Source organism: Necator americanus, chromosome III (genome assembly GCF_031761385.1).
Source record: "Necator americanus strain Aroian chromosome III, whole genome shotgun sequence".
Lineage (NCBI taxonomy): Eukaryota > Metazoa > Nematoda > Chromadorea > Rhabditida > Ancylostomatidae > Necator > Necator americanus.
In genome coordinates, this window is record NC_087373.1 from 37,523,235 (window position 1) to 37,550,324 (window position 27,090).

A 27,090-nucleotide genomic window follows, 5' to 3' on the forward strand; every position below is an offset into this window, starting at 1 on the left:
GAGATCGTCGTTAAGAAAAGGATGCCCTCCACCCAGTCTTTACGATGATTAGTGAAATATGAGCAGAACCACGCTAGATCCGGAAACCCACAACTTCATCTCTACCTTCTCCCGCAATTTCCCTCGCCAGGTCGGATTTGTGGTGTGCTGCTAATGAACATTGGTCTGGATTTTTTCTCCGAACCCCGAACTCCGATTCTCTAGTTTCTTGTCCCGAGCGAGGTATGTGGAACTTAGCTGCATACCTCCACAACGGTTTACCGCCTCATAGTGGCGTGGAGGTGACACTGGGCGTCGAACTGCGATGCACAGCGGAGTCAGGCAGGGTCTCCCAAGCTGAGAAGGAGTTCGACACATCCGACATTCCGACTTCTCGGAATCGGAAGCCTAGCTAAGAGTAAACCACTGCTAAGATTCACCACCGTCTTGGCAAAATGTCGCAAGGTGGTTCCCTGATCCATATAGGTTGGGCGACGACCTGTGGTGAAAGCTAAGCTCGCCGTGGCATGGCTGCTTAGTTTGGGGAAAAGTCTCTTTGCCACTCCAGCATATTCACTGCCTCAGTACCCTGCACACTGGGCCCTGCCGTCTCAGACGTCGGACGGTATGGCGACCGGTGAGAGGCGATCAAATCTCAGGTTGCTCAGGACGTCACTGATTCTGGACCAAGGCGACACACGCACGACTCGCCATGGAGACTGTCTCAGACTGTGTAGTTACAGCTCGAGAACAGTTTCCACAGACGCCGACCTGCATGCCCTTCTCGGAGCTGCAGAGCGTATCAAATTTCACGTGATTGCTCTGCAGGAGACCAAGTGCAGAAGGAGCGACGTACGACAGATGAATGACGGTACACTCGTCATTCGTGGAGAGAAGGTTCCGTCGCGAAATGTAGGCGGTGTTGGTTTCGTTGTGCACCCATCTGTCGTCCATCTCGTCGATTCACACGAGATCCTGTCACCTCGTCTGGCCATTCTTCGCCTCCGCCCTCTGCGCCAAAAATCCATCAGTATCATCAACTGCTATTCACCAACATCAGCAGCTGATGATTCCGAATTGGACGCGTTTTACGAGGAGCTGGAGAAAGTAGTCCACAACGAGAAGTCCTTTTACAAATTCGTTGTCGGAGACTTCAACGCAAAACTAGGAAAGGCCACAGAAGAGGAATACAGGATTGGAAGATTTGGACTAGGGGACCGGAATGAAAATGGCAATCGTCTCGCCGGGCTGTTGTCCGCCGCTCGCCTCTTTCATGGGAACTCTCTTTTCATGAAAAAAGATCATCGTCGGTGGACATGGGAATCGTCCAATGGCGCGACTCGTGCGGAGATCGACCACATACTCACCAACCGGAGGTGGTGTCTACTTGACGTCTCAGTAGTACCATCCTTTTGTAGTGGTTCTGATCACCGTCTCCTTCGTGCGAAAATACGACTCAGCCACGCGATGGAAAAGAACATCTGCTATCGGCAACGAAGGAGAAAAGAAGTCGTCTACGACGATTGCGTACTCGAGGACTCCCTGTCCCAAGGTGACTGGCACATCGAGGAGGACCCAAACGTGGACTACGAGATGCTGCTCAGAGGATTACGAGCCTGTGCTGAACGTGCCTCGAAGTCGCGCACGACGAACTTGGATCGAATTTCGAAGACCACCAAGGAATTGTTAGGAAGAAGAAGGGCTTTGAGGCTTGATCCGAATGCATCGCACATTGAGCGGTTAGTAGCAAACACTAGCTGCAGAAAAGCGTTGCAGGAGGATCTTTTGAAGTACAGGCAGAAGAAGATTCTAGAAGCAGCACAAAGAAGAACGAGTCTAAAGAAGTGCCGCAGGGACCTCCGCGAATATAATATTCCGCTAGCAACCTTGCTGAGCGAAGACGGGACTCGCACGTCTTCTCGTCGTGAGATGGAAATCATTACGGAGAGGTTCTACTCGAACCTTTTCCGTTCATCAACTCCTGTGTCAAGCCCAATCATCCCCACTGGCGATGCTCCACCACGGATTCTCCCTTCGGAAGTACGAGTCGCTATCAAGAGCATGAAACCTGGCACAGCCCCCGGACCTGATTTTATATCAGCAGACTTTCTTCGGGCTGGTGGCCATCCGCTTCATGTAATCTTAGCAGCGCACATGACATCCTATCTTCAGAAAGAAAGGATCCCAGACCAGTGGAAGACCTCGCGAACCGTTCTTATCCATAAGAAAGGTGACCGAGAGGACCTTCGGAACTACCGTCCGATATGCTTGCTGAGCGTGTTATACAAAGTATTCACCAAGATCATCCTCACACGCATATCTAGGACGCTGGATGAAGCCCAGCCTCAAGAACAAGCTGGATTCCGCCAAGGGTTCAGCTGCTTGGACCACATCCAGACCGTGTCGAGGGTCATAGAGATTTGCCGGGAATACCGCCTGCCCCTTGTTCTAACCTTCGTCGACTATGAGAAAGCCTTTGACAGCGTAGGAACGAATGCAATACTGTCAGCGCTGGTCGATCAAGGTGTGGACGCGTCGTATGTGAGGACATTAGCCAATTGCTACGAACGATGCACGACTAGGATACAGCTTTTCCACCGCCCTCTCACCATACCCATTGGAAAGGGGGTACGACAAGGCGATACTATATCGCCAAAGCTGTTCACGGCTGCATTGCAATGGATAATGAAATCACCATCCTGGGAAGAAAGGGGCATACGTGTTGATGGAAGATTTCTTTCGAACCTTCGTTTTGCGGACGACATCGTTCTCTTTTCGAGCAGTACCAATGAAGCAGAAACGATGCTCAACGAATTGAACGAAGCAGGGAAGAGAATAGGACTACGAATAAACAGAAAGAAGACACAGTTCATGAAGAACGCGCACTGCGAGAACGGAGGAGTACAACTTGAAGGCTCCCAAATCGTGGAAACTCCGTCATACGTATACCTCGGACGTATACCATGAACATGGAAAACGACTTGAAGGAAGAACTGAATAGAAGAATGAGAGCAGCATGGGCAGCATTCGCAGCCGTCAGGGAAGCTACGGACCAACTGACGGACCATGATCTTCGTGCCCATCTGTTCGACTCGACAGTCCTTCCAGCGCTCTGTTACGCAGCGGAGACGTGGGCAGACACCGCGGCCACGTCTAGGAAGCTACTTACTACCCACAGAGCCCTTGAGAGATGTCTCCTGAAGTTTAACCGGCGCACACAACACCTTGCCGGTCTTCGTAGCTCCGACTTAAGAGGAATGTCCCGTCTTCGCGACCCAGCGGAATATGTATCGAAAGCAAAACATAGATGGGCCGGTCACATCATGAGAAGAATCGACGATAGATAGACTAAAAGAACGCTAGAGTGGATCCCAAGGGACGCTAAACGTCCCCGAGGGAGACCGCCAACGAGATGGAGTGACGTGTTCGCTGCACGGATGGACCAGCTGAGAGCTCAGCTGGATACGGCTCAAGGACCTCGTCAACGTCACTCACGAAGCTTGAGAACATCTTGGATGACAATGGCGAGGGAACGAAACGAGTGGAAGAGATGCTGGGGCCCGCACGTCGAGTGAGGACGGGCCATCTAAGTATCTAAGTAAGTATGCTGCATTATCAATTTTGAAAGGAGTAAAAATACTTGATGTCGATGAATACCTCTTGATTCGAAAGCATTTGATGTTTGTGGTGCGTGTCTTATGAAATGATTTGCGCTAACATTTATGTTTGTCTATATTTCAAGTCAGTGTACTCATCCTATTAAACGAAGTTGGTGCTGTTGAAAAGTTCGACATTCAATGAATCTCGGCACAGTAATCGATACGACATTCAACTATGCCGAGATTCATTGAAAGTCGAACTTTTCAACTGCTTCGCGACGTGCCAACTGAATATTGTCGACTTGTGAAGGAGGCACTGTCGCTGTGACAGAAGATCGTAGCTGCTGGACAGTCAATCCACCTTCTCAACCGCTTTCTGCATCATAGTGCTAATCCCAACTTTAGTGGGCAGAAACGACTACGCAATCTGTGCGAGCTACCAGAGAACAGCCACCAAGTACGAGCAATTCAATAACAACTCCTACCCATTGTATTGAAGAAGAAGCGAGACGAAATGTACGCAATGGTAAGGAAATATACGTCGAAGGAGAACTATTGTGCTCAATACTTGGAAGATCGTCTCTGGAAAAGAATAGTGGGTGGGTAGATTTCGATTTCCGATTCTATTCGATCTAACCTCAAGATAACTCTACAGAAAAAATTCGATTGCCTTTTGAGTAGATCACGAAGCGACAGTCCACGACTAAATGCTATGAACCTTCCCGGGAGGAGTGAACGCGACGCGGTTTGTAACGAGAATGTGCTATCAAATGTTTCTCGAGTGACCGTGTTAGGAGGATTTAGACTTTCTGAGGTTGGTTTTGGAATAGGGTAATAGATTTTCTCCTTCGCAGCCCATTTCAACCCCATTTTGCGCAAGATCACTTGTACCCTACATGAGGTTCAAGATAGGGTCCGCAGAAAAGCCAACTTTAGCAACAGGGAAAGAGACCAACGATCACTCAGAGAGAGTCTCCCGATACCTTTCCCGTGTGTGTTCCTAAAACAACAAGACGCTAACCCAGCTGTAGATGCGAAATTCCGGCTCTTTGCAAACGATGTATATAAAATGGTAGCTCGATTTCATGAGAACAGAACTAAGTCTAACATTTCTCTCGCACAGAAGCAAGGTATAAGGGAAGTTTGAGAGCTAATTATTTCTAAACAGTTAAGGTTATTCACAAGTGATAAAAGTGGAGAGTTTGGTCATTCCACACCAACTGGATATTGCAATAGCAGAAGGACACTTGCAAGAAGCCTCACTACATCGTTTATCCTCCGTTAGCAAATTCATGAAAATGAAACGTCAGTTAGATCAGAACCGTTTGTACGATACCATCTGTACAACACCGAATTGTATTATTTGTCCCACAGGTAGACCAGCAGGCTGCTTGAGGTCCGGGGTAATCTATCTCATTTTTTGCACGAACTGTGGCGACGAGTATGTCGGTGAAACGGTACGACCGCTAAATGTCCGCATCAAAGAGCACGTTAACGGCAAGACTAGATTACGAAAATGGACATCTTCAGGTGTTCATAGAACACAAAAACACGGCGGAGCTAATTTTGAACTTTTTTTTAGGCTTTAATTTTTAGACTCCAAATATTAGCCCACGAATCTAAGACGTTAAACCAATCCAAAAACGCTAAAATGAACCGCTTAGGCGAATTTCTGTCGATAACACTCGTGATCGAGCAGTCAGCGGTCCATGCTAGGCGTCTCCGATCTAAGGTGAGCATTCAGTGTAGTCGCTAAATTGGTGATTGAAAGTAGGCATGGAGTTTATCAGTTTAGATGTGGAGAGGTTGGTCGTTTAAATTGTAGATTGAATTTCCCATTTCAAGCTCTGAAGAAGGCGACATTGCCGAAACGTTAGCCAATAAATTTATTTAACAACTTCGCGTACAGTTTATCAAAGTCGGTGCGAAGTTGTTGCTAACTTATGTGGTCTGAGAAGAAGAAAGTGTTAACTGGGCTAAAGTGATTTCGCGATATCGAACCGACTTGTGAACATTTACCACTGCACTAATCCCATCCACAACCGATGTGTCAAAAAATGCAAATTTTCTTCCAATATGGTAAGCTATGCGCGTGATAGCACATATTTACTCCGTTCTTGCCTGTTGCTTCCGTACAAGGCTTGTTTTATGAATGGGTAAAAGTGGCCCAAATGTTCTTTGAATCTCGGCGAAGAGATTGCAACTTGTCGATAGTCAAATTAAAGAAAGAGCCAGGATTGTTAACAAGCTATATTGCTGCTAACATTTCGGCGTCGTCAATTTCGTAACAGCCTGAATAGTCGGATCACTTGTAATATATCCTCTCAAATGGTGAATGTTGCGTTTATTCACATCTCATTAACGAAATCCCACATATTTTCTTTAATCACACCGAAGAGTAAAATGAGTAGTAATAGTGAATTTTATTCCTCTTAAATAATTTTGAGTGGCTATTTTTTATCAGTATTTTAATTTCCTAAGAGATTTCGTCTGCTAGTTTTTTTTTATTCCACTCCGTTTATTTTATTTTAATTTTTATTCCACTTCTGTGTTGTTACCAATCTGAATGTCCGGGTAATGCCGGACTTCAGAATTTCTGTGGTGCTTCGCTCCTGTTTATGGATCAATGAAAATTTGTAGTAGTGACATTTTCTGTAAAAATAGATTTGTATTTTTCCAACACTCAACAACACTAGTTTTCTTTTCCTTTTTTTATTATAAATTAAGGGGGAAGAGTACAGAGATTTCCTTCTAAACGCAGTTCTACATTTGGAGAATTTTTAACCATTAGCTTCAAACACTCCTTCGATAACAATATAATAAAGACACCATTTGAAAGCATTACTCGAGGTATTGGTGTTCTTCCTGTTTTCTCCAACGGCTATTAAAGAATGATGTCTAACATAAAATGACGCTAACGACATCATCGGACTGATAAAGATAATGCTCCTCGTCTGATCATGTAAACTGTTGGCTACTATTTAAGCAGCCGGTTTCATTCGTGTTTCCACTTTCTGAGGCGGTCATATTACCAACCCGAGGCAAACGTGCAAGGAAATATACGCATGGAGCAGTGATAGAGGTGAAAAGAAACGCGAGCAGTGGCCATGGGCATGAAACGATTGCAACATCCCATTTACCTTTTGCGACCTGCACACGAAGTTACTGCGAGCTACTTTCGACGCCACTGGACCCGTCGCACTTCCTTTCATAGCTATCTGGCGCCCGCGCACCAATCCACTGGACCCGTGTCTCCTATTTTAACCGCTCTGCGACGCCAGCGCACAAATTTGACGCTGCGGGATTCGTCGCCCGCCGTTTCACCGCTATCTGGCGCCGGCTCACCACCTCGACGCTGGTGGATCCGCCGCACGAACTTTTTTCGAATTTCGTGACACAAATACACACACACACACACACACACACACACACACACACACACACACACACACACACACACACACACACACACACACACACACACACACACACACACACACACACACACAAAGGTGACAGAATAAGCCCGTTAGCCTCATCGTTTAATGAGGTGCGAAACATGCCTCGCAGGAGCATGTTATCTTTGGTAGCAGCTGACATTTTTTGTAAAATTCGAACTGCTTTTTTCTACCAACGCTTTCTTCAATCTTTTTACCCGAAAATTTAAGCACAGACGGAAGATTTTATGGTTTTTTCCCTAAACACGTCAGTTCTGGAGAACAATCAAACTTGATTTTGCATCTATGTTCCTCTCGAACCTCCACAATTTGGAAACATTATTCGAAGTATGAGTTTCCATCGTTCTCAACTATTAGCAAAGAACGAAGTGCTAACATGAAATAACGTGAATATCACTGTCGTAGTGATAAAAATAACGTTCTACGTCAGATCGCGTAAACTTTTGCCTACTTTGTATTGTATTTAAGCAGCCGCTAGCACGTTTGTTTCTTATCTTTGAAGAAGGGATGTTAGCAGCATTAAACAGATATGCTGGGAAATAGATATGCGAAGGAAACACAGAAACCCATTCTACAGCGTTGGGGCTCCCGTGCACCAAGTGACGCAGTCGCTCCCCACTCTATAACTTTCTGGCACCGGCCTTTCCGTGGCACTCCATTTTGCAGCTATCTGGCTCCGGGGCACGAATTCGACGCTGTGGAACCCGTCTTTTTACCCCGTTGAGGCTCTAGCGCACCAAACCGACGCCATAGTATTCCCTCTCTTTTTGGAATTTCTTGACTGAAACACACACATACACAGACGCATTCACGTGACTGAATAAACCCGCTATTATATAGCACCAGTATGAACGTCCGGCTAAAGCCAGACTTCAGACTTTCTGTGGTGTTTGCTTCGCTCGCTTTACCGATCAATGAAAATTAATATTAGTTTATTTTCTATGAAACTGGACTCGTGTATCTCCAACAATCTTCCTTCCTTTTCTTTTATTATAACTAAAGGCGGAAGATTTCATAGCCTTCTTTCTAAAAGCGTCAGTTCTACATTTGGAGAACATTCGAACTTCAGCTTCGAACACTCCTTATCAATATATTACTGACAAAATTTAAAAGTATCACTCGAATATGAGTTTTTCTCCTATTTTCCCCTAACAGTTATCAAAGAATGATGTTCTGGCATAAAATGACGTGAAAGATATCATCTTTCTGATAAAGATAACGTTCTACGTTAGATCACATAAACATCTTGCTACTATTTAAGCAGCCGTTTGCATGTGTGTTTCCACTTTCTGAGAACGGCATGCTACAAACTTGAGGCGAACGAAGAAGGAAATAGACGTGCGGAGGCGTCATAAAAGTGAAAAGTTACGCGCCCAATGGAAACGGCTATGAGACGGCTGCAACCGTTTATCTTTTGCGACATGCACATGAAGTTATTGCGCACCATTTCGACGCTGCGGGAGCCGTCCTACCCCATTTTGTAGTTATCTGGCGCAGGGACATGAATCCGATGTCGGTGGTCCCGTCCCACTTCATTTTATAGCTATCTGGCGTCGAGGCACCAACTAAAAAGGGGTGGGGGGGGGGTGGATTCGTCGCACCCCTTTTTGAATTTCGTGACTGACATACACACACACCCACACACACGCATACACACAGGTGACAGAATAAGCCCGTTATTATATAGCATGGTTATGATGATATCCAGACAGTGATCATTCCCTAATGAGGTTTTTCTCGCCGCTGCTTTACTGCTTTTATTTCATAGGGCACACTACTATGTGGAATTCTCGTTCCGTTCAAGGTCCCACACGGGATCACTTCCGATGCAAACCTGGTATTTGAATGAAGTGCTCTGTTTCGCTATGCTTCTTGTTCTCTTCGCTGTTTCTTTGTTTCTTCCAATGCAGGAGCAGGTTTTTTCTTCTTAGAAAACGTGCAGACGCATAGCCATCGGTGAGAACGTTTCTGCTTTTCCTGGAAGAACTGAACCTTCCACGACGTGGTTCTCACCGATGGTTATGCGTCTGCACGCTTTTTAGGAGGAGGAAACTTGCACCTGCATGAAGGAGCATTTTGACAAGGTAGTTCCTCATGATCGGTTTCTAGGGGATTCAAACACTATGTACAGTTCTTCACGAATCGCTACGAATCGCTTGGGAATACCGAAGATAGCTACTGAGTGATGAGACTGTAGCGAGTTATATTATGTAGTATTAAAGTTTAAAAGATGTAAATGAACTTTTTTTAGAATCTTTTTCTCATCCTAAATTTTCCATCGTTTGCTACATATATCATTGAGTCTTCTACCAAAATATTCACAAGCCACAAGACCACCATCAGTAACACCGCCTCCACGAAGCGGTAGGCAGAAAGTGCCAATTCATTGTTAGAAATCAACTCATGTGTTTATCATTGCGAGAGGGACATGCTTTAATCTGCATTACTGTTGAATCGCTTGGGTAAATTGTCAGTAATATTCTTTGAGAAACAATTGCATGAATCAAGATTGCCAGCTTTCTTGTAACCTCTGCAGAGGGTTCACGCTGAATTCATTGTGGAATTCGCTATGAAGGTTTATTTTCACTCTTATTTTATGTACTCCTTGTTTCGCATGCAAATTAATTTGATGGATTTGTAGTTTACTAGTAAGTAGTAGTTTAACAGTTGCTCGATTTCAGCAGCAACAGCCTAAAATCCTCACTTTTCAGCAAGATTTTCAAAAAAAAACTCTGCAACAATAAATTATTTCTTCTGAAGATTTCAGACGCTGCTCACTTTTAAATCTAGTCAGTCGCGTGGTCACCTGCGGATTCTCACGTCGTCTGTCTCGGAACGGAAGTCCTGCTTTGGAATTCAGTCTCAGCGAGCTTGGTCTTCCACTACGGAGACAATTTGAGAGACCAGTTTGATTGGCGCCATGATCCCCGACACAGATCTAGTTTGCTCCATCACCTGCAATGAATCCGCTTCCCACTGCTAAAAACAACTTCACTAAATGGTAGGTCAAATCTGTTGGGGAAACCATTTACCTAATAACTCAAAAACCTTTGGATTAGAACCTACAGCCAATTCTCATGAAGATAATGTACTCAAAAATCTGAGAGGGTCTTAAAAATACTAAGGAGTGAAAAGAGAAATTCAAGAACGAGGCTAACACAATAAATTTTTTCTACCGATAGTTAGGCTTTCAGTAAATTCCCTGCTGCGCTTTCTTACGTTCTCTAAATGGAATGTCTGGGAGGAACGCGAATTTTTGATCCCATAGACACTGCGAGCACGCCGCGATAACCTTGTTGGGCGGGTTGGGTACATATTAAACTGAGAACGGAACCATCAAAACTTCTAGTTTTATAGAAAATGCCGCTACTGTAAATTTTCATTGATAGGTGAAGGCGAGCGAAGCATACACCACAAGAAAGTCCTGCTTTAGCCGAACGTTTACGCTAGTTTAGTGATAAACAAATGATAGATATATTAGAATTAATGGTAGTGATTAGAAAATCAGCACATACAGTACGATATCGAAGTAACTGTACGCTAAGTCAAAAAAGCTAGCTTGAATTATGCTCCAAAATGTCTTGGATAACGGTGAACTCACAATTACAAATGAACAGCTGTTTTTTCAACGTATTCATCCGACGTATTGGTAGAAAGAGTATCTAAGGTCATACGGATCTCCGCTGATGAATATTTCAAAATCCGTTCACGTTGTTCAAAATTATTCCTGTGGCTGCAAACCATCGGAAGGCGTAATTGATTGTCCTAGATTTGATCACCATCTTCCGAATTTGTCGAGTTACTGTAGTGGATAGAGCTCAGGAATGCATCAAAATGAGTGCTACATATGTGGTCGAAATAATGTGAAGCTCGGTGTAGTTGCACAAAAGGCTGAGCTCAATACGGTGTGTTGAAGCGTAGCAATTCGGATCGAGAAGGTACTTTCACTGACACTCAACAGTCACTGCAGTAGTCCGAGCGAAAAGCGCGATTCAACGATCTAATCAGCAAACTGAAGGAAAAACCATTTATCATCCGTCATCTCCAATTCTAGAATATCCTCCAATAACAAAGCTTTTTCAACTTGGTGTCATCTATTGAACACCATCTATTATCATTCAATTCATTCATTTCGTTTCTCTATAAAATTACGCACTTAATGAAAATAGATACGGCTATCCGTAGATATCCCCTAATTTCTTTTCAAAAACAAGTATTTGACTTGAAGGGATTGAGTCCATTCAGTCAGCGTTTGCTTTTATTTATTATTTGCTTTTACAAACTTTATTACAACCTTTCCATTACACTAGTGATCCTTGCTGAATCCCTCATTTGCAAGTGATTTCGCAACATTCCTGAATAAAAAAAGAGAGCAGATCAAATGTTGGTGCTTTAGATCCCCTGATTCTTCCAGATCCTCTGATTCTGGATCGAAAGCTAAGAAATCGCTCTGGTTTCCCGACTAGTAGATGATTCTTATGATTTAAGGAGTTACGATTCAAAAGTAGGGCATATCAGTGATGATGATGGTCCATTCTATGATTCTATTGATGTTACACATTCTGTGAAAGTCGCTTAGTGACTGTAGATTTTTCTTCGACATTTCGGCTGCAAATGAATTTTAAGCACCACAAAAAGTCTCACACTTCAGCTGCTGTATATTTCAGCTTTTTCAGAATATATAATTGTTCATCATTCATATGCGCATATCGCATCGCCTGTATTTAATTCCAGAAATTTTAGTATTCCCTCAATATTGTGAATTTGCCGACATTTTCATCCGACAATACGTTTACCTGACTTTTTCATCAAATTTTTTTTCGAGGCCGAACACGATCAAATTATCAGAATAAAATAATGGAACGTTGGACGTTTTTCTTCTCAGTTCTTTATCTACTAATATTTTACTTTATAATTTTTTAGGTGATGTCACCATCGAACTGTTTCCCATCATTACTATTAACACTAGTATCCACTGTAAATCTTGTAAACACTCAAGCAAATTGTAATAACGCACCCACGGAAGCACTTCGGATAATTTGTGGTCAAATCGCTAACTGGGATGCTAACGCTAAGGTATTGATTCCTTCGTTTTACTTTTACATTTACACTCAGACCTATGGAAAAGTACGGAAAATTCATTCGATTTAGACTGTTGCTACGCCCTCTAATCAGACTGGACAAGACCAGTCACCAGGAGCCGATGCTGGCTTAGGTGGTGCATCAGCGATTAGTGCTTCGGCAGCTCCTACTAATGCTTACGAATGCATGGATATCGCATGCCTTTGCGGATTCTTCGGAGGTAGTGGCGGATCGAACTGTGTACTGAGAAATGGACAACGACTCGGAAAAGCGCTCCGGAAAGAGTATCGTGTGATGACAGATGTAGAAAGAAGAAGGTGTGCGCTTGTAACGATGTTAGACAAAAGTAATCTATTACTTAGATAACGCCTTAGGTACCACACAGCTATGAGGAGAATTAAAAGAAATGGCGACTATGACAAACTTTCAAGAATTTACTCATCCTTCACTACATCGCCGGGAGCTCATTCTGGACCAGCATTTTTGCCATGGCATCGAGAGTTCATCAAAAGGTACGGTGAAGAACAATCACATGGGTAGAGACGGAGTATTATTAGGTTGATGAGCAAGTCTTGTAAGGGTTTTGGAAAAGTACAGAACTTTCGACTCCTGATCAATATCCGTGATGGATCACATGGTATTTGAAGAACATTCTTGAGGCTCACTTAACATTAACACTAACACATTAACATTAACACTGAAGTGCAGCGCTTAGTGCATGTTTGAGGAATAACCTGAGAGAATACGAAAATGGCTAATTTTCCGCTATCCGTAAGGAAGGATGGATAGAAATTTACTAGTTAGAACGTTTAGCTCCTCTTAACTATGTTGAGAACAGAGATTTACGAATCAATGACAAGGAAGGTATTTCAGAAATCCAGCAAGACGTTCAATATTTTGCGCTCGAATAAATTTAACGTGCTTTCAATGTATAAACATGTAGTCTTAGACATCTTGAGAAAAAGATTGTGAGGATTAAAATCTTGGAACGTCTACATTTAGAGCCTTAGAGATGTGAAGTACGTCAAGAAAGACCAATATTAAACTACCGACGTTTCTCCAAATCCGTCCTGGTGCTAAACGATCTCTTCATCTCTCCGGGGTCGATAAATTGGTGGCAGACTTGTCTGGTAGAACAAAAACACTGAATTGACAGAACGGCTAGCTCCCAAAAGTCATTGTATAGGCTAGAAACAGATTGGCGCATCCCAAACACACTGAATAACGCCAGACGATTCATTGTTTTGTTCTTGGCGACTGTGCGAAGGAGTTTAGTACAGTGTCAGGGTGGAAATATAATCGCTTCAACCTAGAGTTTTTAGCAATTATTCGGAGTAGACTATTTCAGGCTGGAAATTGCACTTCGTCGAGTTGATCCAACTATAGCGTTGCCGTACTGGGACTCAACACTTGACAGCACATTGCCAAATCCTCGAGATTCGTCAATGTTTACAAATGAACTCATGGGTCGACAAGGACCGGACGGCTCCATACAAACAGGTGCATTCAGAGGATGGCGCACCGCAGACGTAAGCATGAAAAATCCTTGACTATTTACGAAAACAAGGGTCAACTTTGCAGGGTTCAAAAGTTCTTCGTAGAAATCTTGGCGCAGCAGGTACTCTTTTGCAACAATCTGATATCGATGCTGCAATGGCGACCACCGATTTTCGACAAGTTCTCGCTTACACAGCTCCTAGTCCGGTGAGCACTTCTAATCTGTTTCTTCTGACTGTACCTGGAGCACGGAACCAGGATAGTTAATGATACTTTATTTCGGCTGATGTTCCGGCGCTTTCTTCAGCGTTTGCTAGGACAAATGCATATGTAATGATCCCTCAGAAAAACCTCACTACAACGTTTTGGAAGTGTTTGGGTCAGTCATAAGTGTTTCATTGACGCTTCTGAGCGGAATGAGCGGACGGGCTATAGACAAGTGTGTTCCTAGTGCTAGGCTTTCGAGAATGGTCAACGTAGGTTTACGCTTTCCCTTTGACAAATGTGCATTAAAGGCACCAGTCACAGTCCACGAATCTGGGGTGGTGCGGGTTTCAGGTAGGTTATGCCTATACGGAGTCGTAGAGTACGGAGAGAAAGATGACTCCGTTCATTTCTCTCTAATTATCGTAAAAAAAAAACGAATCAAAAAATGCGGCTTCGTGCGTTCCGGCGAGCTTTTTTCTACAACGAGTTCGATTGGAGCACGCCAGCCTTGTGCACGTGCCGCACCATCTGGTCCGTTCTTTACGTCAATTAGAAAAAAAAGTGGACGGAATCCCCCTCCTCCCCATAATCTGCGACCCCGTATAGCAACTCTCCGCCTGAAATCCGTACCACCCGAGATTCGTGGGGTGATGCCTTTAAATTCAGAAGCAACCAGTTTGCTAGTGATCGTTCGCATGTGAATTCTGCGTATTGTAATTAATCATTGAATAGGTCGAAACACGTATCCATATGGCGGCTGAAGGTGATTTGGATAGAGCACACAACAATCAGAGGTGTAGAGCACAGCTTTCTGATGCCTTATGGGTTCGTCTATTTTTGACATGAACACAAAGGCCATCGTGGGCGCAAACCAACTGTTACTTCATGGCTAAACCACAAAGCATCCTGTAATGATCTCCTGCCCAACGAATAATGAAGCGATACAGAGATTCTACCACGAAAATCAATACCTATCTGATGATGAATCCATAGCGGCTGGGAGAGCCTTGTTGTTGTTGAGGAGGTCAAACTCGAGCATAGCAGCGCTGTTGCTAAATCACCATGTAGAGTGGTAGGATTGAACGATTCTGTGCCACGCTGACTTTTAAAGTTCCTTTTTCGGATATGCTCAAGAAACGTGTTTGTATTTAATACCAGTCTGAACGTCCGGCTAAAGCCGGACTTCAGACTTTCTGTGCTGTTTGCTTCGCTCGCCTTCACTGATCAACGAATATTAATATTAGTGCCGTCTTTTTTTTAAATGAAATTGGACACGTGCATCTCCAACAATCTTTCTTCCTTTTTTACATTATAACTAGAAACGAAAGATTTCACAGTTTTCTTTCTAAACTCGTCAGTTCTACATTTGGAGAACATTCGAACTTCAGCTTCAAACACTCCTTACCAATACATTATGGACAAAATTTAAAAGTATCACTCGAAATATGGGTTTTCCTACAGTTTTCCCTAGACACTTATCAAAGAATGATGTTATGGCATAAAATGCCGTGAAGGACATCCTCTTATTAATAAAGATAACGTCCAACGTCAGATCACATAAACAAACAACATACTATTTAAGCAGCCGTTTGCATGCGTGTTTCCACTTTCTGAGAACGGCATGCTACAAACGAAGAGTGAGGCGAACGGAGAAGGAAAAGGCACGCGAAAGAGTCATAAAGATGAAAAGCAGAGCGTCCAGTGACCACTGCTATCAAACGGCTGCAACCATCTATCTTTTGCGTCATGCACACGAAGTTATTGCGCACCAATCCGACGCCGGTGGACCCGTCGCACCCCCTCCTATAGGTATCTGGCGCCGGTGGACCCGTCGCACCCCCTTCTATAGGTATCTGGCGCCGGTGGACCCGTCGCACCCCTTTCTATAGGTATCTGGCGCCGATGGACCCGTCGCACCCCCTCCTATAGGTATCTGGCGCCGGTGGCCCCCTTCACACCTATTTTTTTCTTGAGATTATCTCGGCGCCGGTGGACCCGTCGCACCCCCCTTTTTGAATTTCGTGACTGACACACACACACACACACACACACCCACACACACACACACACACACACACACACACACACACACACACACACACACACACACACACACACACACACACACACACACACACACACACGTGACAGAATAAGCCCGTTATTATATATCATGATCATGATACTAGATGAGGGGCATGTCTGAGTGATAGACGAGTAGTAACAGGTTGAGCAGGCATGTTATTCTGCCTGTAGGGCTTCCAGCACCACTTCTTAAAGATCAAACTTTGAAGTCCCTTGGATTGTTTGAAGCAGATGCACTGCTAGAGTGTGTGGAAGTTTTCATAAGAGTGCAGAGAGCCGAACAATTAGATGGATCGTAGCAACTAGCAGTGTTTATTTAGCTGAGGCTTTTACTGTTTCGATCCGAACTTTATTGAGTCGGCGGTGTCGTGCTTTCTGAGTCCACTCCGAAGAGGAGCGGCAGTGATCAGTGGGTCCGACCTGGAACTGACTCCCCGGATAAGGAGGGAATTGCGCTGAACTAGCCACCAATGACGGTCGAACCCTTCCGAATACTGCGGGGTCGCGCCATGGTCTCGTTCAACTGCCCGATCCTACCTCCGAGGGCCTCCCGCTCCGCCCTCCCCTATTCCCTTTCCCCCAACCCGAGTGGAAGTGCAACAAAGTGCTGTAATATTATATTAATATTGCTTACACATACTCACATCTGGTTTATCCTTATGGCACCAATACAATGCAGGGTTAGGTTTGTGGTCAGGAAAAAAACCATTCTGATGACGACCCCCTCCATGGAAAACCCTAGTGGAAACGGCATTTCTTCCTCATTCTCTCTTGTATAGCCACTCATATGGGAATGAAAAATTTGTTATCATAAACAAAATCAAAGAGACATATTGGACGCTTGATAAATAAATCGAATAATGTAATAGAGTAGATATTAATAAATAGTGCTATAATTGATATTTTTATAAAGTGCCGCTAGTGAAATAAAAATACCATGATCATGATATATAATAACGTGCTTAGTCCGTGTGTGTGTTTGTCTGTGTGTCACGAAAATACTTCCTAATAATGTAAAACCCAGCACCGGTGGTGTGCCGAACCATTGCCATCCACCTGATAGACGAGCGCCCTACACCTTTACCATTGTCCAAAGCTATGCAGACATATCTGTTGGCTTTGATAAGGCAAATTAGTTTCTCTCATATATTAGTGAGGGTAAATAAACTTTCATATGAATGTATACTTCCAAATTTGCAAGCTATCATGCTGTATAATAACGGGCGTAATCTGTAAATGTGCGCGACTGTGTATGTGTATGTCTCAGTCGAGAAATCCCAAAGAAAGAGGGAGACGGATACAATGGCGTCGGTTTGGTGTGCTAGAGCCCTAACAAGGTAAAATTGGGCGACACGGGTTCTACGGCGTCGAATGCGTGCTCAGATAGCTGTAAAGTGGGGTGGGACGGACCCCACGGGGTCGAAATGGTGCGCCGGTGCCAGAAAGCTATAGAGCGGGGAGAGGCATGTTCCATTGCTTTGGAGTGCGCGGGTGCACCAATGCAGTAGAATGTGTTCCCATGGTTCCTTCGCATATCTATTTCCCAGAGTGTGAGTGTGAGTGTGAGTGTGAGTGTGAGTGTGAGTGTGAGTGTGAGTGTGAGTGTGAGTGTGAGTGTGAGTGTGAGTGTGAGTGTGAGTCACGAAATTCAAGAAGGGGGTGCGACGGGTCCACCGGCGTCGAATTGTTTCCTCGAAGCCAGAAAGCTATGAAATTGGATGCTACGGGTCCCACGTCGTCGCATTGGTGCGCCAGCGCCAGATACCTATAGAGGGGGGTGCGACGGGTCCACCGGCGCCAGATTCCTATAGAAGGGGGTGCGACGGGTCCACCGGCACCAGATGCCTATAGAAGGGGGTGTGACGGGTTCCGCAGCGTCGGATTGGTGCGCAGTAACTTCGTGTGCATTACTCAAAAGATAGATGGTTGCAGCCTATTGATAGCAGTGGTCACTGGACGCTTTGCTTTTCATCTTTATGGCTCCTTCGCGTGCCTATTTCCTTCTTCGTTCGCCTCACGTTTGTAGCATGCCGTTCTCAGAAATGAGACGTAGTAGAATTTACTTTCTTAGTTGTCGATCGGTCCTTGTCGAGTTGCCCGATACACTATAAGCCGAAAGATGGGGAATGGTATAATGTGTACCAACAGCTGTTGCCACGCGAGTCTTTTCGTCTGAGAACCTTCTGTGCCACTCGGGGCCCACCACACCTCAAACTTGAACTTGAGCAATTAAACCTTTATATATATATATATATATATATATATATAACAATAACAAGCAAGCACAACACCCAATCACACCTTTACATATATTTAACAATAACAACTAGATAAATGAGAGAGCTGCCACAGCGAAACACCCATATTGATCAATGAAATACATAAAAAAAAAATCTTGAGATAAACTGATCATAAAGGGGACTCTCTATACTCCCCGGCACAGTTGTTCTGATGGCGAAGGATGATGGTCCAGCGATGTGCGAGTTGACCTTGGTGTTGTATCGCGTGTACAATCTGCTCTCGTTGGCGCGTGTTCCGCACTGCTGGCAGTGGGTTCCCGGCGCTGACGATGCGGTGAAGTCATCAGTTTCGTGAATCTTGGCGATGCGTGCACAATTCACAGAATTTTCTGCTAGCTGGCATTTGCAATTTGCTTGGATATTGCAATCGAGAGAGTCGGCGGCTTCTCTCGAGGCGCAGTGAAGAGTTGGAACGTCGTTGACGATCAACCGCACCGTGTTTTTCCCGTTTGTAATAAATGATGTATGTGTAGCTGGAGTTGGAGGTACTGCGATTGAGCTCACCGTAAGCTGCACAGTTCCTCGTTCTTGTGGAACAGTTGAATGGAGAACCACATTGTTTTCGTGCTCCACGCGATTTGGCTGGATGGCGGTCATCTTTAGCATCTGCGTCGTATCGATCGTACAAGTCTCATTGCTAGTAGCTGACCGGATGCATACGTTAGTTTTCAGCTGGAAGATGTCGACGTTTTGGCACAATTCTGCCACCGGGACACACAAGAGGAGAACTACCAGAGAAAGCGGAGAATGAAGGAACATTTCTATTCTCGCTCTTGTTCGAACCTTTTCTCGTCTCCGTCGAAAATGCAGCCAAAGTTGGAAGATTGATCTACTGTTCCAATGCAGAGAACAAGAATTTTGCAGAGAATCCGACATGGTATGCCTAGCGTTACAGATACGTAGCAAAGAACGTAGATCAGTGTAGTAGTAAGGTAGAGGCCGATCGCAGTTACTATAATCGCTGCTCGAGGTGAACATTTTGGGTTCAGCACGTTAGCTGTACAGAACCAGTGCTGAACGTTTTCGCAGTACGGTACTTGAGGGTGGATGGCTTCAACAACTGTCACTTGGTGACCATCGGAGATTTACCATTGAATGAAGTAGTCCTGCAAGGTGATTTCTGGAGGTAGCTGTATCGTTTCCTTTTTTGGCGGTTTCTCTTTGACGATGTAGTATTCTCCTTCTGGGCGTTGAACGATGTGAGTTCAACTCCTTTTGAAGAGCGGCGTGCGAATGCTCGAACGGAAGGCAATGGAGTCAAAACTGCTTCGACTGATGCATTGAAAAGCGCTAGTAGTGCCAGCAGCAATAGTGTTGTAGGAAGCGTCTTTACTAATTGCATGTTCGTGGTACCGTGGTGGAGATTGCTATAGTCGAGCTTTTTCCGTGGACGTTAATTGTAGCGCGTCTCTTTTGTAAATTCGGGGGCTTCGTCCGTGGGGTGAACACTCGTTTCCTCTTCGTTTTTAGCACTTTCGCAGTCGGCAGCTTCTTCGTTGTCGTCCAATTCAATCGGCACGAGAAGATTGACAGGTCGGCGAACGAGGCGTCCGTTCGGTAGTTGAATCTCTGCTTCACGTACCACTCCCGTTGGAGATTGCTTCAGTTTACGAATTACTCCAATTTTCCAGGAATTACGAGGCATTACTGGATCTGAGATGAGCACCACTTTATTTAAAGTCGGGCTCGTTCGTGATCCTCGTTTGCTGCTTATCTCGAGTTTGTGAGTTTTCGAAGACTGCTAAGATATTGTTGACTCCATATTTTCCAGAAGCGCTCCGTATACTTGTGACTTGATTTAAGAACCTCTTCCGCTTGGCGACGGTTTCGAAATGCAATTTTCTCCTCAGGCGGAAGATAGTTTTCATCCTCACTTCCGGTGCTACATGTTTCAAAAGGGAATGTGATCAGTATGTCACGTTGTATGAAGTCGATCGGTCGCAAAATCGGAGTTTCATCTCAATGCTGTTCCTGATATGATAGCGGTCTTGTATTGAGACTGCCTTCAATCTCAATCAGCAAGGCTTCCATTCCTGACTTCGTCAATACCGTTCCTTGAATGACTTTGTAAAGGGAATGTACATCAGTACAGCATCCTGGAGAATCTCCTCTCTCCTAGAAAGCTCTCCTAGAAGAAAATAGGGCCCGTTGTCCGAAGTGATCGAGGTTGAGACAACTCTGCTAACAAAGAACCGTCGTAGAGCGTTTAGCAGGTTAGCAGTAGTCATATCTGACACGAGTTCCAAGTGGAGAAGCCTTGTCACTGTACGCGTCATGATAATACCATGGGCTTTGACAGTTTCATCGCGCTCTCTTACCATGAGGGGACCAAAATAGTCGATGCCAACGTACTCGAATGGCCGTGCTCTTTGTACGCGTCGATCAGGGAGGTCCTCCATCTCCGGATACTTGAACGGAAGGTTGTTCATTTTCTGACACGGAACACATCTCCTGAAGACTTGTTGCACTAGCTGTCGAAGTTTGGGAATCCAGTAGTATTTCCTCACGTTTGCCATGGTATGCGCAGTACTGCAATGTATTGGACTGTGTGATTCCCTCACTATCGCTTTTGCTCTTGGCAACTATGAAGAGATCGCTCTTGGCAACTATGAAGATCGGCTGTCGAGCTTGGTATGGCAGGATGGAGTTGTCCATGCGACCTCGACAACGGGATTTTCCAGAGTCGTCTTTCTGCAGTTTTAGTTGCTTAAGCGTTCTCTGACGATCTTCTGTTAAGTGAACTGCTTGGTAATTGCACGCAACTACTTGTAGAGCCATTTGCCTTTCTTTGGCAGTAATATAGGAATCCGTTTTCATGTGACGTAGTTCTGGAATGTTTTCTAGAACTCTGGACTGGAGTCGTGATTCTCTGTTTCCCATAAGGCGTTTGAGGAATCTTAGGACGTATGCAACTGTGGTAATGACCGAATTCATTTCGTCGTGCCTCTTCCAGTCCAATAGTTCCATAATGTGAGTTCTTCTCGCCGACGATACTGGAAGCGCGCAGCTGTCGTTCTCCACGTCATTTGGTATCTTGAAGAGACGGCATGTCTTTGGCCATTGCTCTATTGGATCCAGGATAAACTTTGGTTATTTCCACCACATATGGTCAGTCATGTCGTCCTTATCGACTCCTCATGTTGCTGAGTCTGCTGGATTCATTGCGGTACTCACATATCCAAAGTGAACATTGACTGGAATGTCCTTCACAATCTTTCGTATCTCGGTTACACGATTCTTAACAAATACTCCTGCCTTTTCTTTGGCAGGGCAAGGCGATGCTATCCATTTGAGAGTAATTTGTGAGTCAGACAGGATGACTATTTCTGAGATCCTTGTGCGGTATTGAATCGCCGTAAAGATTGAGTGTGCAACTCGAGTAGCCATTGTAGTGGCGTTGAGCTCTAATTTTGGAATCGTCACGATGTCTGTGATGGGTGGAAGTTTGGATTTTCCAGCGAGTAAATTGCTTCCCAGGGTGGAAGCAAGGTAAGCATACGTTACCATAGCTTGTCCGCTAGCGTCTGAGAACAGCACAAGCTTTGTTGGCGTGTCGATCTGAGCGACCTTTCGCGGCAACACACACTGAAAGCCATTGACTGCTTGGTTGATATCTTTCCATTGCTGCTGATGCTCCTCAGATATCTCCTTATCCCAGGCGTAGACGAATTTCCACAGCGATTGGAGGAATCTTTTACCGGCCAGCGTGAGAGGTGTGAGCCATCCTTGAGGGTCGTATATTGCAGCAACTTGTTCTGAGACTGACCTCTTTGTCACTTTCGCTTTCGGAGGGTAGTTGCACGAAAGCACTAGTTCATCTTTCTCAGTGCTCCATAGTATTCCAAAGACTTTCGAGTTATCATTTCCAGCTAGGTCGGCGGACGTGATTCGTTTCTTCAACTGCTTATCATTGGATTGAAATTCGCGAAGGTTCATACTGAGCTCCTTGAAAACGACTTTCGAATCTTTGTAAAACCGCAACCTTTTGTCTGATGATCTTTTGGTTACGATGAGATTGTCCACATATGTGTTGTCTTCGATTTCCTTGGCGAGCTGGTCCTCAACATGCGTTCTTAGGTGATGCACTATGGTTCCAGCAAACAGAAAGGGAGAGCAGTTCAATCCAAAGGTCACTCTTGTAAACCGGAAGAACACTAGATTCTCCTGAGTGAGTGGTTTGTGGATGTCTCGTACCTACATGAACCTTGTTATATATCTGTCTTTGGGATGCAGCCGTACTTGCAGAAAGGCTTTTTCGACGTCGCTGATGATGGCAACATCTCCAAATCTAAGCCGGAGCAAGATGTCCCACATCTTTGTAAGAATGACTGGTCCTTGATAGAGAACGTCGTTCAGCGACGGGGAATTGCTTAGATGTGCTGAAGCATCGAACACAACGCGTAGCTTGGTAGTTTCTTTGTGCGGCGTGACAACGGCTTGATGTGCTAGGTAGTGCACAACTTCTCCTTCCTCGACTATTAAATCCTCAGCAGCTTCTTCGATGATACCCAGCTCGAGTTGACTCTTGATCGTGTCGTCGTACTGCTGCAGTAGATTGGGATCCTTCCTAAGCTTAGAAGGATTTGCTTGCAGACGACGATGTGCAATCGATTTATTGTCCGGAAGTCCGCTTGCTTCCCTCTTCCATGGAAGGCGCACATAGTATTCATCTTCTTTCTTTTCGATAGTTTCAAAAGCTTTCCAACTTCTGCGTTTGTCTGCTTCAGTTCCTCCGTTATTGGACCCGAAAATTCCTTAACTCCAGACTTCTCGAATTCACAGAACTGCTCCCAAGTCTGCGCAAAATCATTATCTGTGTCCTCTAAGGCTATTGTTTGGCCTACTTCTACCGAACTTTCCGAGTAGACTAACTCTTCGCCGCTTCGTCCAGATATGAGATATCCCAGTCTCGAAAGGGTTGCTTTCAATCCGGATGGGAGTGTTGTTTGAGCTCCTGGTCCATCTTTGAGGAGTGATGAAAGATCGGCGCAACCAAAAAGGATATCTGGCTGGATCTTCTCGACAGTATGGTTGATGAAGAGATGAATATCGTTTTCGAACAGAAACTGCTTGTCCCCTTGACTCAGTCTGCTTCTTGTTAATGGTTTTGTAATGGTATCGATTTTCGTAACTGTGAACGTACGTGGAACTCCCTCAGCATCGCACATGTGGAGAACCGTGATGCCGCAAGTCCTTGCGAAAGGCTTGTGAGCGCCGAAGGTGCCGATGCTTGAACGACTGGAATCTACGTCTTTCAGCTAGAGGCGCTCAGCCAAACTGCTACTGATGAACGATCGGTCGGCTCCTGTATCGAGAATCACGACTGGTTCTAACGCTTTTGTTGTCGGATTAAGTACTTTGGCTTGTCCCGCCAGAATGAGAACCTTGGTTGTGCCGCTGAAGTGGAAAACTGCGTCTGAAGCTTTCCTTTCCCCTTTGCTACCGTCATTCGAAGCGACCGTATTTATTTTCGAAGTCTTGACGTTGGGTAGTTGAGGCTTCGTTCCTTGCTTCTGTGGTACTTCTGGGAGTGGAGGCTTTTGACGGACTTTATGAGAACTGAAGAGTTCTCTGCAAATGGACGTGTGGTGTCCAGCTTGTCTGCAGATTCTGCAAGTTCCTTTGGGGCATTTCGTAGCCCAGTGATCGTTTCCTCCACAATTGTGGCAGAGATTCTGCATTCTCATTATTTGTGCTCATTGCTCCCAAGAAGTGACTTCGTCACCGTCCTTCGCTGGATGTCCGCTTTTATGGCAGTAGAAACAAGGTGTTACACGTGGGACTACTTCTGTTTTGCCGAAATATTTCTTCTTTCCAGCATTTGTTTTCTCCATTTCTCCACTTCCTAGGCTATGTTCAACTTGGCGGTTCATGTTAAGCTCGGTCTTGATATGCTCCCTTGCTGCTGAAAGCTAAACTGCCGTACTCCAGTTTCCTTCGTTCTTCAAGTGCGTTTTCTGCCGCAAGATATGCCTCTGAACGGCCACCGAGAACTTCGCAAGCAGCTCCTTTTGCAGGAAAATATTGTCGACGTGTTCCCCTTTGAGTGTCAGTTGCGAAGTTATAGAGTGAAGTTGCTCGCAAAGTGCTTCCTGGTCTTCTAGACTTTCGGTTCGGGAGATTCTTCAAAAGTTGATCAATCAAAGCCTGTTTATTGCCATATTTCTCCTTCAGATGCTCAACCACCAATTGATAGGTGCTTCCCGAGACCTCGAAATGCTTCACGTCTCCTTCGAGGACGTCAAGAAGGTAGTTGAACTTGAAGAGGTTGTCAATGCTTCTGGAATTCACAGTGGTCGAAAGATTTCCAGAAGCTCTCGCATTCCCAGAGTTTTCCGCTGAATTTTGGAATTAGGATTGGTGCGAGTTTCATTTCCGGAACTTCACACCTGTCAAGGGAGCGTTGTTCCTGGTCGAATTCAAGCTCCTCTTGAAGTCGGATTAGCCTTGCCAGCGCTTTGTTCGCGTTGTCCAGAACAGATTGTGCTGCTGTAGTATTTGTTTCAATCCTCTCAATAATCTCTGGGAGTGACTGCGTCTTGTTGTCCAACCTGTCCACTGCTTCGCTGAACTTCTCCATTGCAGCCTCTAGCTTGTTTGCTTCGGTGCCAATTTCCCTGTGCTGTACGTATCCGTTTCCGAAGTGCCGAAATTTTAGCTGCCTCCACTGAAGAATGGACGTACGCATTGATGGTTTCGAACTCTTCCTGTATGATTGCCGACAGACGGTTTCCTGAGTGCGTCAAAAGGCCTTGCCGCGTCGCCAGGCTTGATGTCATATTGAATAATGTACCTAGTTAACTAGAGCTTAAGAGAAGACTTGGACGTGGACGGCGTGTAAAAGAGACGTAGTAGAATTCACTTTCTTAGTTGTCGATCGGTCCTTGTCGAGTTGCCCGATGCACCATAAGCCGAAAGATGGGGAGTGGTATAATGTGTACCAACAGTTATTGCCACGCGGGTCTTTCCGTCTGAGAACCTTCTGTGCCACGCGGGTCTTTCCGTCTGAGAACCTTCTGTGCCACTCGGGGCCGACCACACCTCAAACTTGAACTTGGGGAATTATACCTTTATATATATATATATATATATATATATATATATATATATTTAACAATAACAAGCAGGCACAACACCAATCACACCTTCACATATATTTAGCAATAACAACTAGATAAATGAGAGAGCTGATACAGCGAAAGACCCATATTGATCAATGAAATACATAAGAAAATCTTGAGATAAACTGATCATAGAGAGGTGACTCTCTATACGTGGAACGTGTAGAGAGTCTTTATCAGTAAGATGATGTCCTTCACGTCATTTTATGCCAAAATATCATTCTTGCCCGGGGAAAACAGTAGGAAAACCCATATTTCGAGTGATACTTCTAAATTTTGTCTATAATGTATTGGTAAGGAATGTTTGAAGTTGAAGTTCGAATGTTCTCCAAAGGTAGAACAGACGAGTTTAGAAAGAAAACTGTGAAATCTTTCGCTATTAGTTATAATATAAAAAAGGAAGAAATATTGTTGGAGATACACAAGTCTAATTTGATTGTGTACTACTTTCTTAAGCTGAACCAAGATTGTTATTGATCCTTATTCCGGCTAACGTTTCGGTGTCGTCGCCTTCTTCAGAGCCTGGAAAAATCAAAGACATGTGTAATCTACTCCCTCAAACGCCTCGTCATCCAACAAGATATGATTTAGCAAACAGATTATTTAAAAGCAACGTCAGAAAAGCAGACCAGCGCTCACCTTGATAGCCACGAAATCGTAATGTTAGCGGACCACCAGTTGTGAGAGTTGCGCAGCTAGTATTAACTAGTAACGATGCCCCCGCCTCTGACCCCGTAGGTCAAAACCCGCAAAGGTCCTGATATGGCGTCAGCTCGTTGGTCACAGCGATGCATTCTTCTTTACGATTCATGATAGGACTTTTGGCCGTGATATAAAACGCTTCCAATATTTTTCGTGCTAGAACGTCTGATTCGCGTGCCAAGATAGTGACAGCTATCTTGAAAGGGGTGTTGTCATGACACTGTCTGCGATGAGCACCTAAAGGGGATGATGTTTTTGATTTTACGAGCCCGTCTAGGTGCTCCTTGACGCGGATACATAGTGATCTTCCTGTTTCGCCAATGTACTCAGCCCCACATAACTGACAGGTGATTAGGTAGATAACCCCCGATACCACGCAATCACCCTGCCTCCCGTTTGGACAAACGATGCAATTCGGTGTCTCACAAAGTCTGTCATATGCGCGACTGCGGACTAGCTGTTGCTTCAGGTTTACAGGTGGTATGTCCACTACTCTGACTGAGTCTTGCAGACCCGCCTGTCGTAAGCTTTCTCGCACTGCATTGCTCATGTCATCCGAAATAAAAGGAAGGCAGAAAGGGATCTTTGTTGCTTGTTCTACCCTGTGGCACCGCCGCTCAATTGCATGGCTCCGATTTGAATGAGAGACCTTTGCTGGGTACCCATTGGACTAAGCAATGCGGTTAGCCATGTTTATGGAGGCAATGCGCCCTTGAGCTTCAGATGAAACCGTTGCCGCTGTCTTAAACATATTTTCAATGACTGACTTTTGGTTTGGTTCTCCAGGGGTGCGCCGATTGGTAGTGAATCAGAATGTTTTTACAACTTGGTTTTCGATACCATTTTGTTTTCCAATTTCCCCCTACACAAATGAACCTGGACATTGAGAAACGGCAGCCAGTTGTCTTTAGGTTTTTCCCTCGTGAACTTTTTGTACTGGGATTGTTTATTTAAGAGATCGAAGCAAGAGTCCATTTCAGCTTGTGTTGGACATACAATGCGACAATCATCTATGTATCGGCAGTACAAAAAAGATTTGCGTTCCACTAGGGGTTTTTCC

At 44.8% G+C, this 27,090-nt stretch overlaps 8 protein-coding genes across 11 annotated transcripts; 3 read left to right on the forward strand and 5 right to left on the reverse strand.

Annotated features, from left to right (window-relative positions):
- Nucleotides 1-606: 606 nt before the first annotated feature.
- RB195_012199 (uncharacterized protein) lies at nucleotides 607-2,946 on the forward strand (the record flags this gene model as incomplete). The annotated part of the gene is made up of 1 exon (XM_064193951.1): nucleotides 607-2,946. One exon carries the CDS (start codon nucleotides 607-609, stop codon nucleotides 2,944-2,946), a length of 2,340 nt encoding a protein of 779 aa, XP_064051534.1.
- A 38-nt stretch (nucleotides 2,947-2,984) lies between these two features.
- On the forward strand, nucleotides 2,985-3,326 carry RB195_012200 (uncharacterized protein; the record flags this gene model as incomplete). The annotated part of the gene is made up of 1 exon (XM_064193952.1): nucleotides 2,985-3,326. The coding sequence occupies one exon, from the start codon at nucleotides 2,985-2,987 to the stop codon at nucleotides 3,324-3,326; it is 342 nt and encodes a 113-aa protein (XP_064051535.1).
- A 7,534-nt stretch (nucleotides 3,327-10,860) lies between these two features.
- RB195_012201 (uncharacterized protein) lies at nucleotides 10,861-14,668 on the forward strand (the record flags this gene model as incomplete). 2 transcript variants are annotated; one of them, XM_064193953.1, is made up of 7 exons in its annotated part: nucleotides 10,861-10,941; nucleotides 11,960-12,112; nucleotides 12,188-12,435; nucleotides 12,493-12,630; nucleotides 13,467-13,647; nucleotides 13,700-13,822; nucleotides 14,555-14,668. In XM_064193953.1, the coding sequence occupies 7 exons, from the start codon at nucleotides 10,861-10,863 to the stop codon at nucleotides 14,666-14,668; spliced, it is 1,038 nt and encodes a 345-aa protein (XP_064051536.1). The 2 variants fall into 2 exon arrangements, with proteins under 2 accessions (XP_064051536.1, XP_064051537.1); XM_064193954.1 differs by lacking the exon at nucleotides 14,555-14,668 and having other exon boundaries at nucleotides 13,700-13,882.
- Nucleotides 14,669-19,600: 4,932 nt separating this feature from the next.
- RB195_012202 (uncharacterized protein) lies at nucleotides 19,601-19,852 on the reverse strand (the record flags this gene model as incomplete). Its single annotated transcript, XM_064193955.1, has 1 exon — nucleotides 19,601-19,852. One exon carries the CDS (start codon nucleotides 19,850-19,852, stop codon nucleotides 19,601-19,603), a length of 252 nt encoding a protein of 83 aa, XP_064051538.1.
- Nucleotides 19,853-20,589: 737 nt separating this feature from the next.
- On the reverse strand, nucleotides 20,590-23,375 carry RB195_012203 (uncharacterized protein; the record flags this gene model as incomplete). 3 transcript variants are annotated; one of them, XM_064193956.1, is made up of 4 exons in its annotated part: nucleotides 20,590-21,240; nucleotides 21,382-22,401; nucleotides 22,447-22,774; nucleotides 22,867-23,375. In XM_064193956.1, the coding sequence occupies 4 exons, from the start codon at nucleotides 23,373-23,375 to the stop codon at nucleotides 20,590-20,592; spliced, it is 2,508 nt and encodes an 835-aa protein (XP_064051539.1). The 3 variants fall into 3 exon arrangements, with proteins under 3 accessions (XP_064051539.1, XP_064051540.1, XP_064051541.1); XM_064193958.1 differs by lacking the exon at nucleotides 20,590-21,240 and having other exon boundaries at nucleotides 21,343-22,401; XM_064193957.1 differs by lacking the exons at nucleotides 21,382-22,401; nucleotides 22,447-22,774; nucleotides 22,867-23,375 and having other exon boundaries at nucleotides 20,590-21,174.
- Nucleotides 23,376-23,465: 90 nt separating this feature from the next.
- RB195_012204 (uncharacterized protein) lies at nucleotides 23,466-23,894 on the reverse strand (the record flags this gene model as incomplete). Its single annotated transcript, XM_013448811.2, has 1 exon — nucleotides 23,466-23,894. The coding sequence occupies one exon, from the start codon at nucleotides 23,892-23,894 to the stop codon at nucleotides 23,466-23,468; it is 429 nt and encodes a 142-aa protein (XP_013304265.2).
- Nucleotides 23,895-24,081: 187 nt separating this feature from the next.
- RB195_012205 (uncharacterized protein) lies at nucleotides 24,082-24,986 on the reverse strand (the record flags this gene model as incomplete). Its single annotated transcript, XM_064193959.1, has 3 exons — nucleotides 24,082-24,487; nucleotides 24,597-24,824; nucleotides 24,892-24,986. The coding sequence occupies 3 exons, from the start codon at nucleotides 24,984-24,986 to the stop codon at nucleotides 24,082-24,084; spliced, it is 729 nt and encodes a 242-aa protein (XP_064051542.1).
- Nucleotides 24,987-26,067: 1,081 nt separating this feature from the next.
- Nucleotides 26,068-26,580, reverse strand: RB195_012206 (uncharacterized protein; the record flags this gene model as incomplete). The annotated part of the gene is made up of 1 exon (XM_064193960.1): nucleotides 26,068-26,580. The coding sequence occupies one exon, from the start codon at nucleotides 26,578-26,580 to the stop codon at nucleotides 26,068-26,070; it is 513 nt and encodes a 170-aa protein (XP_064051543.1).
- Nucleotides 26,581-27,090: the final 510 nt, after the last annotated feature.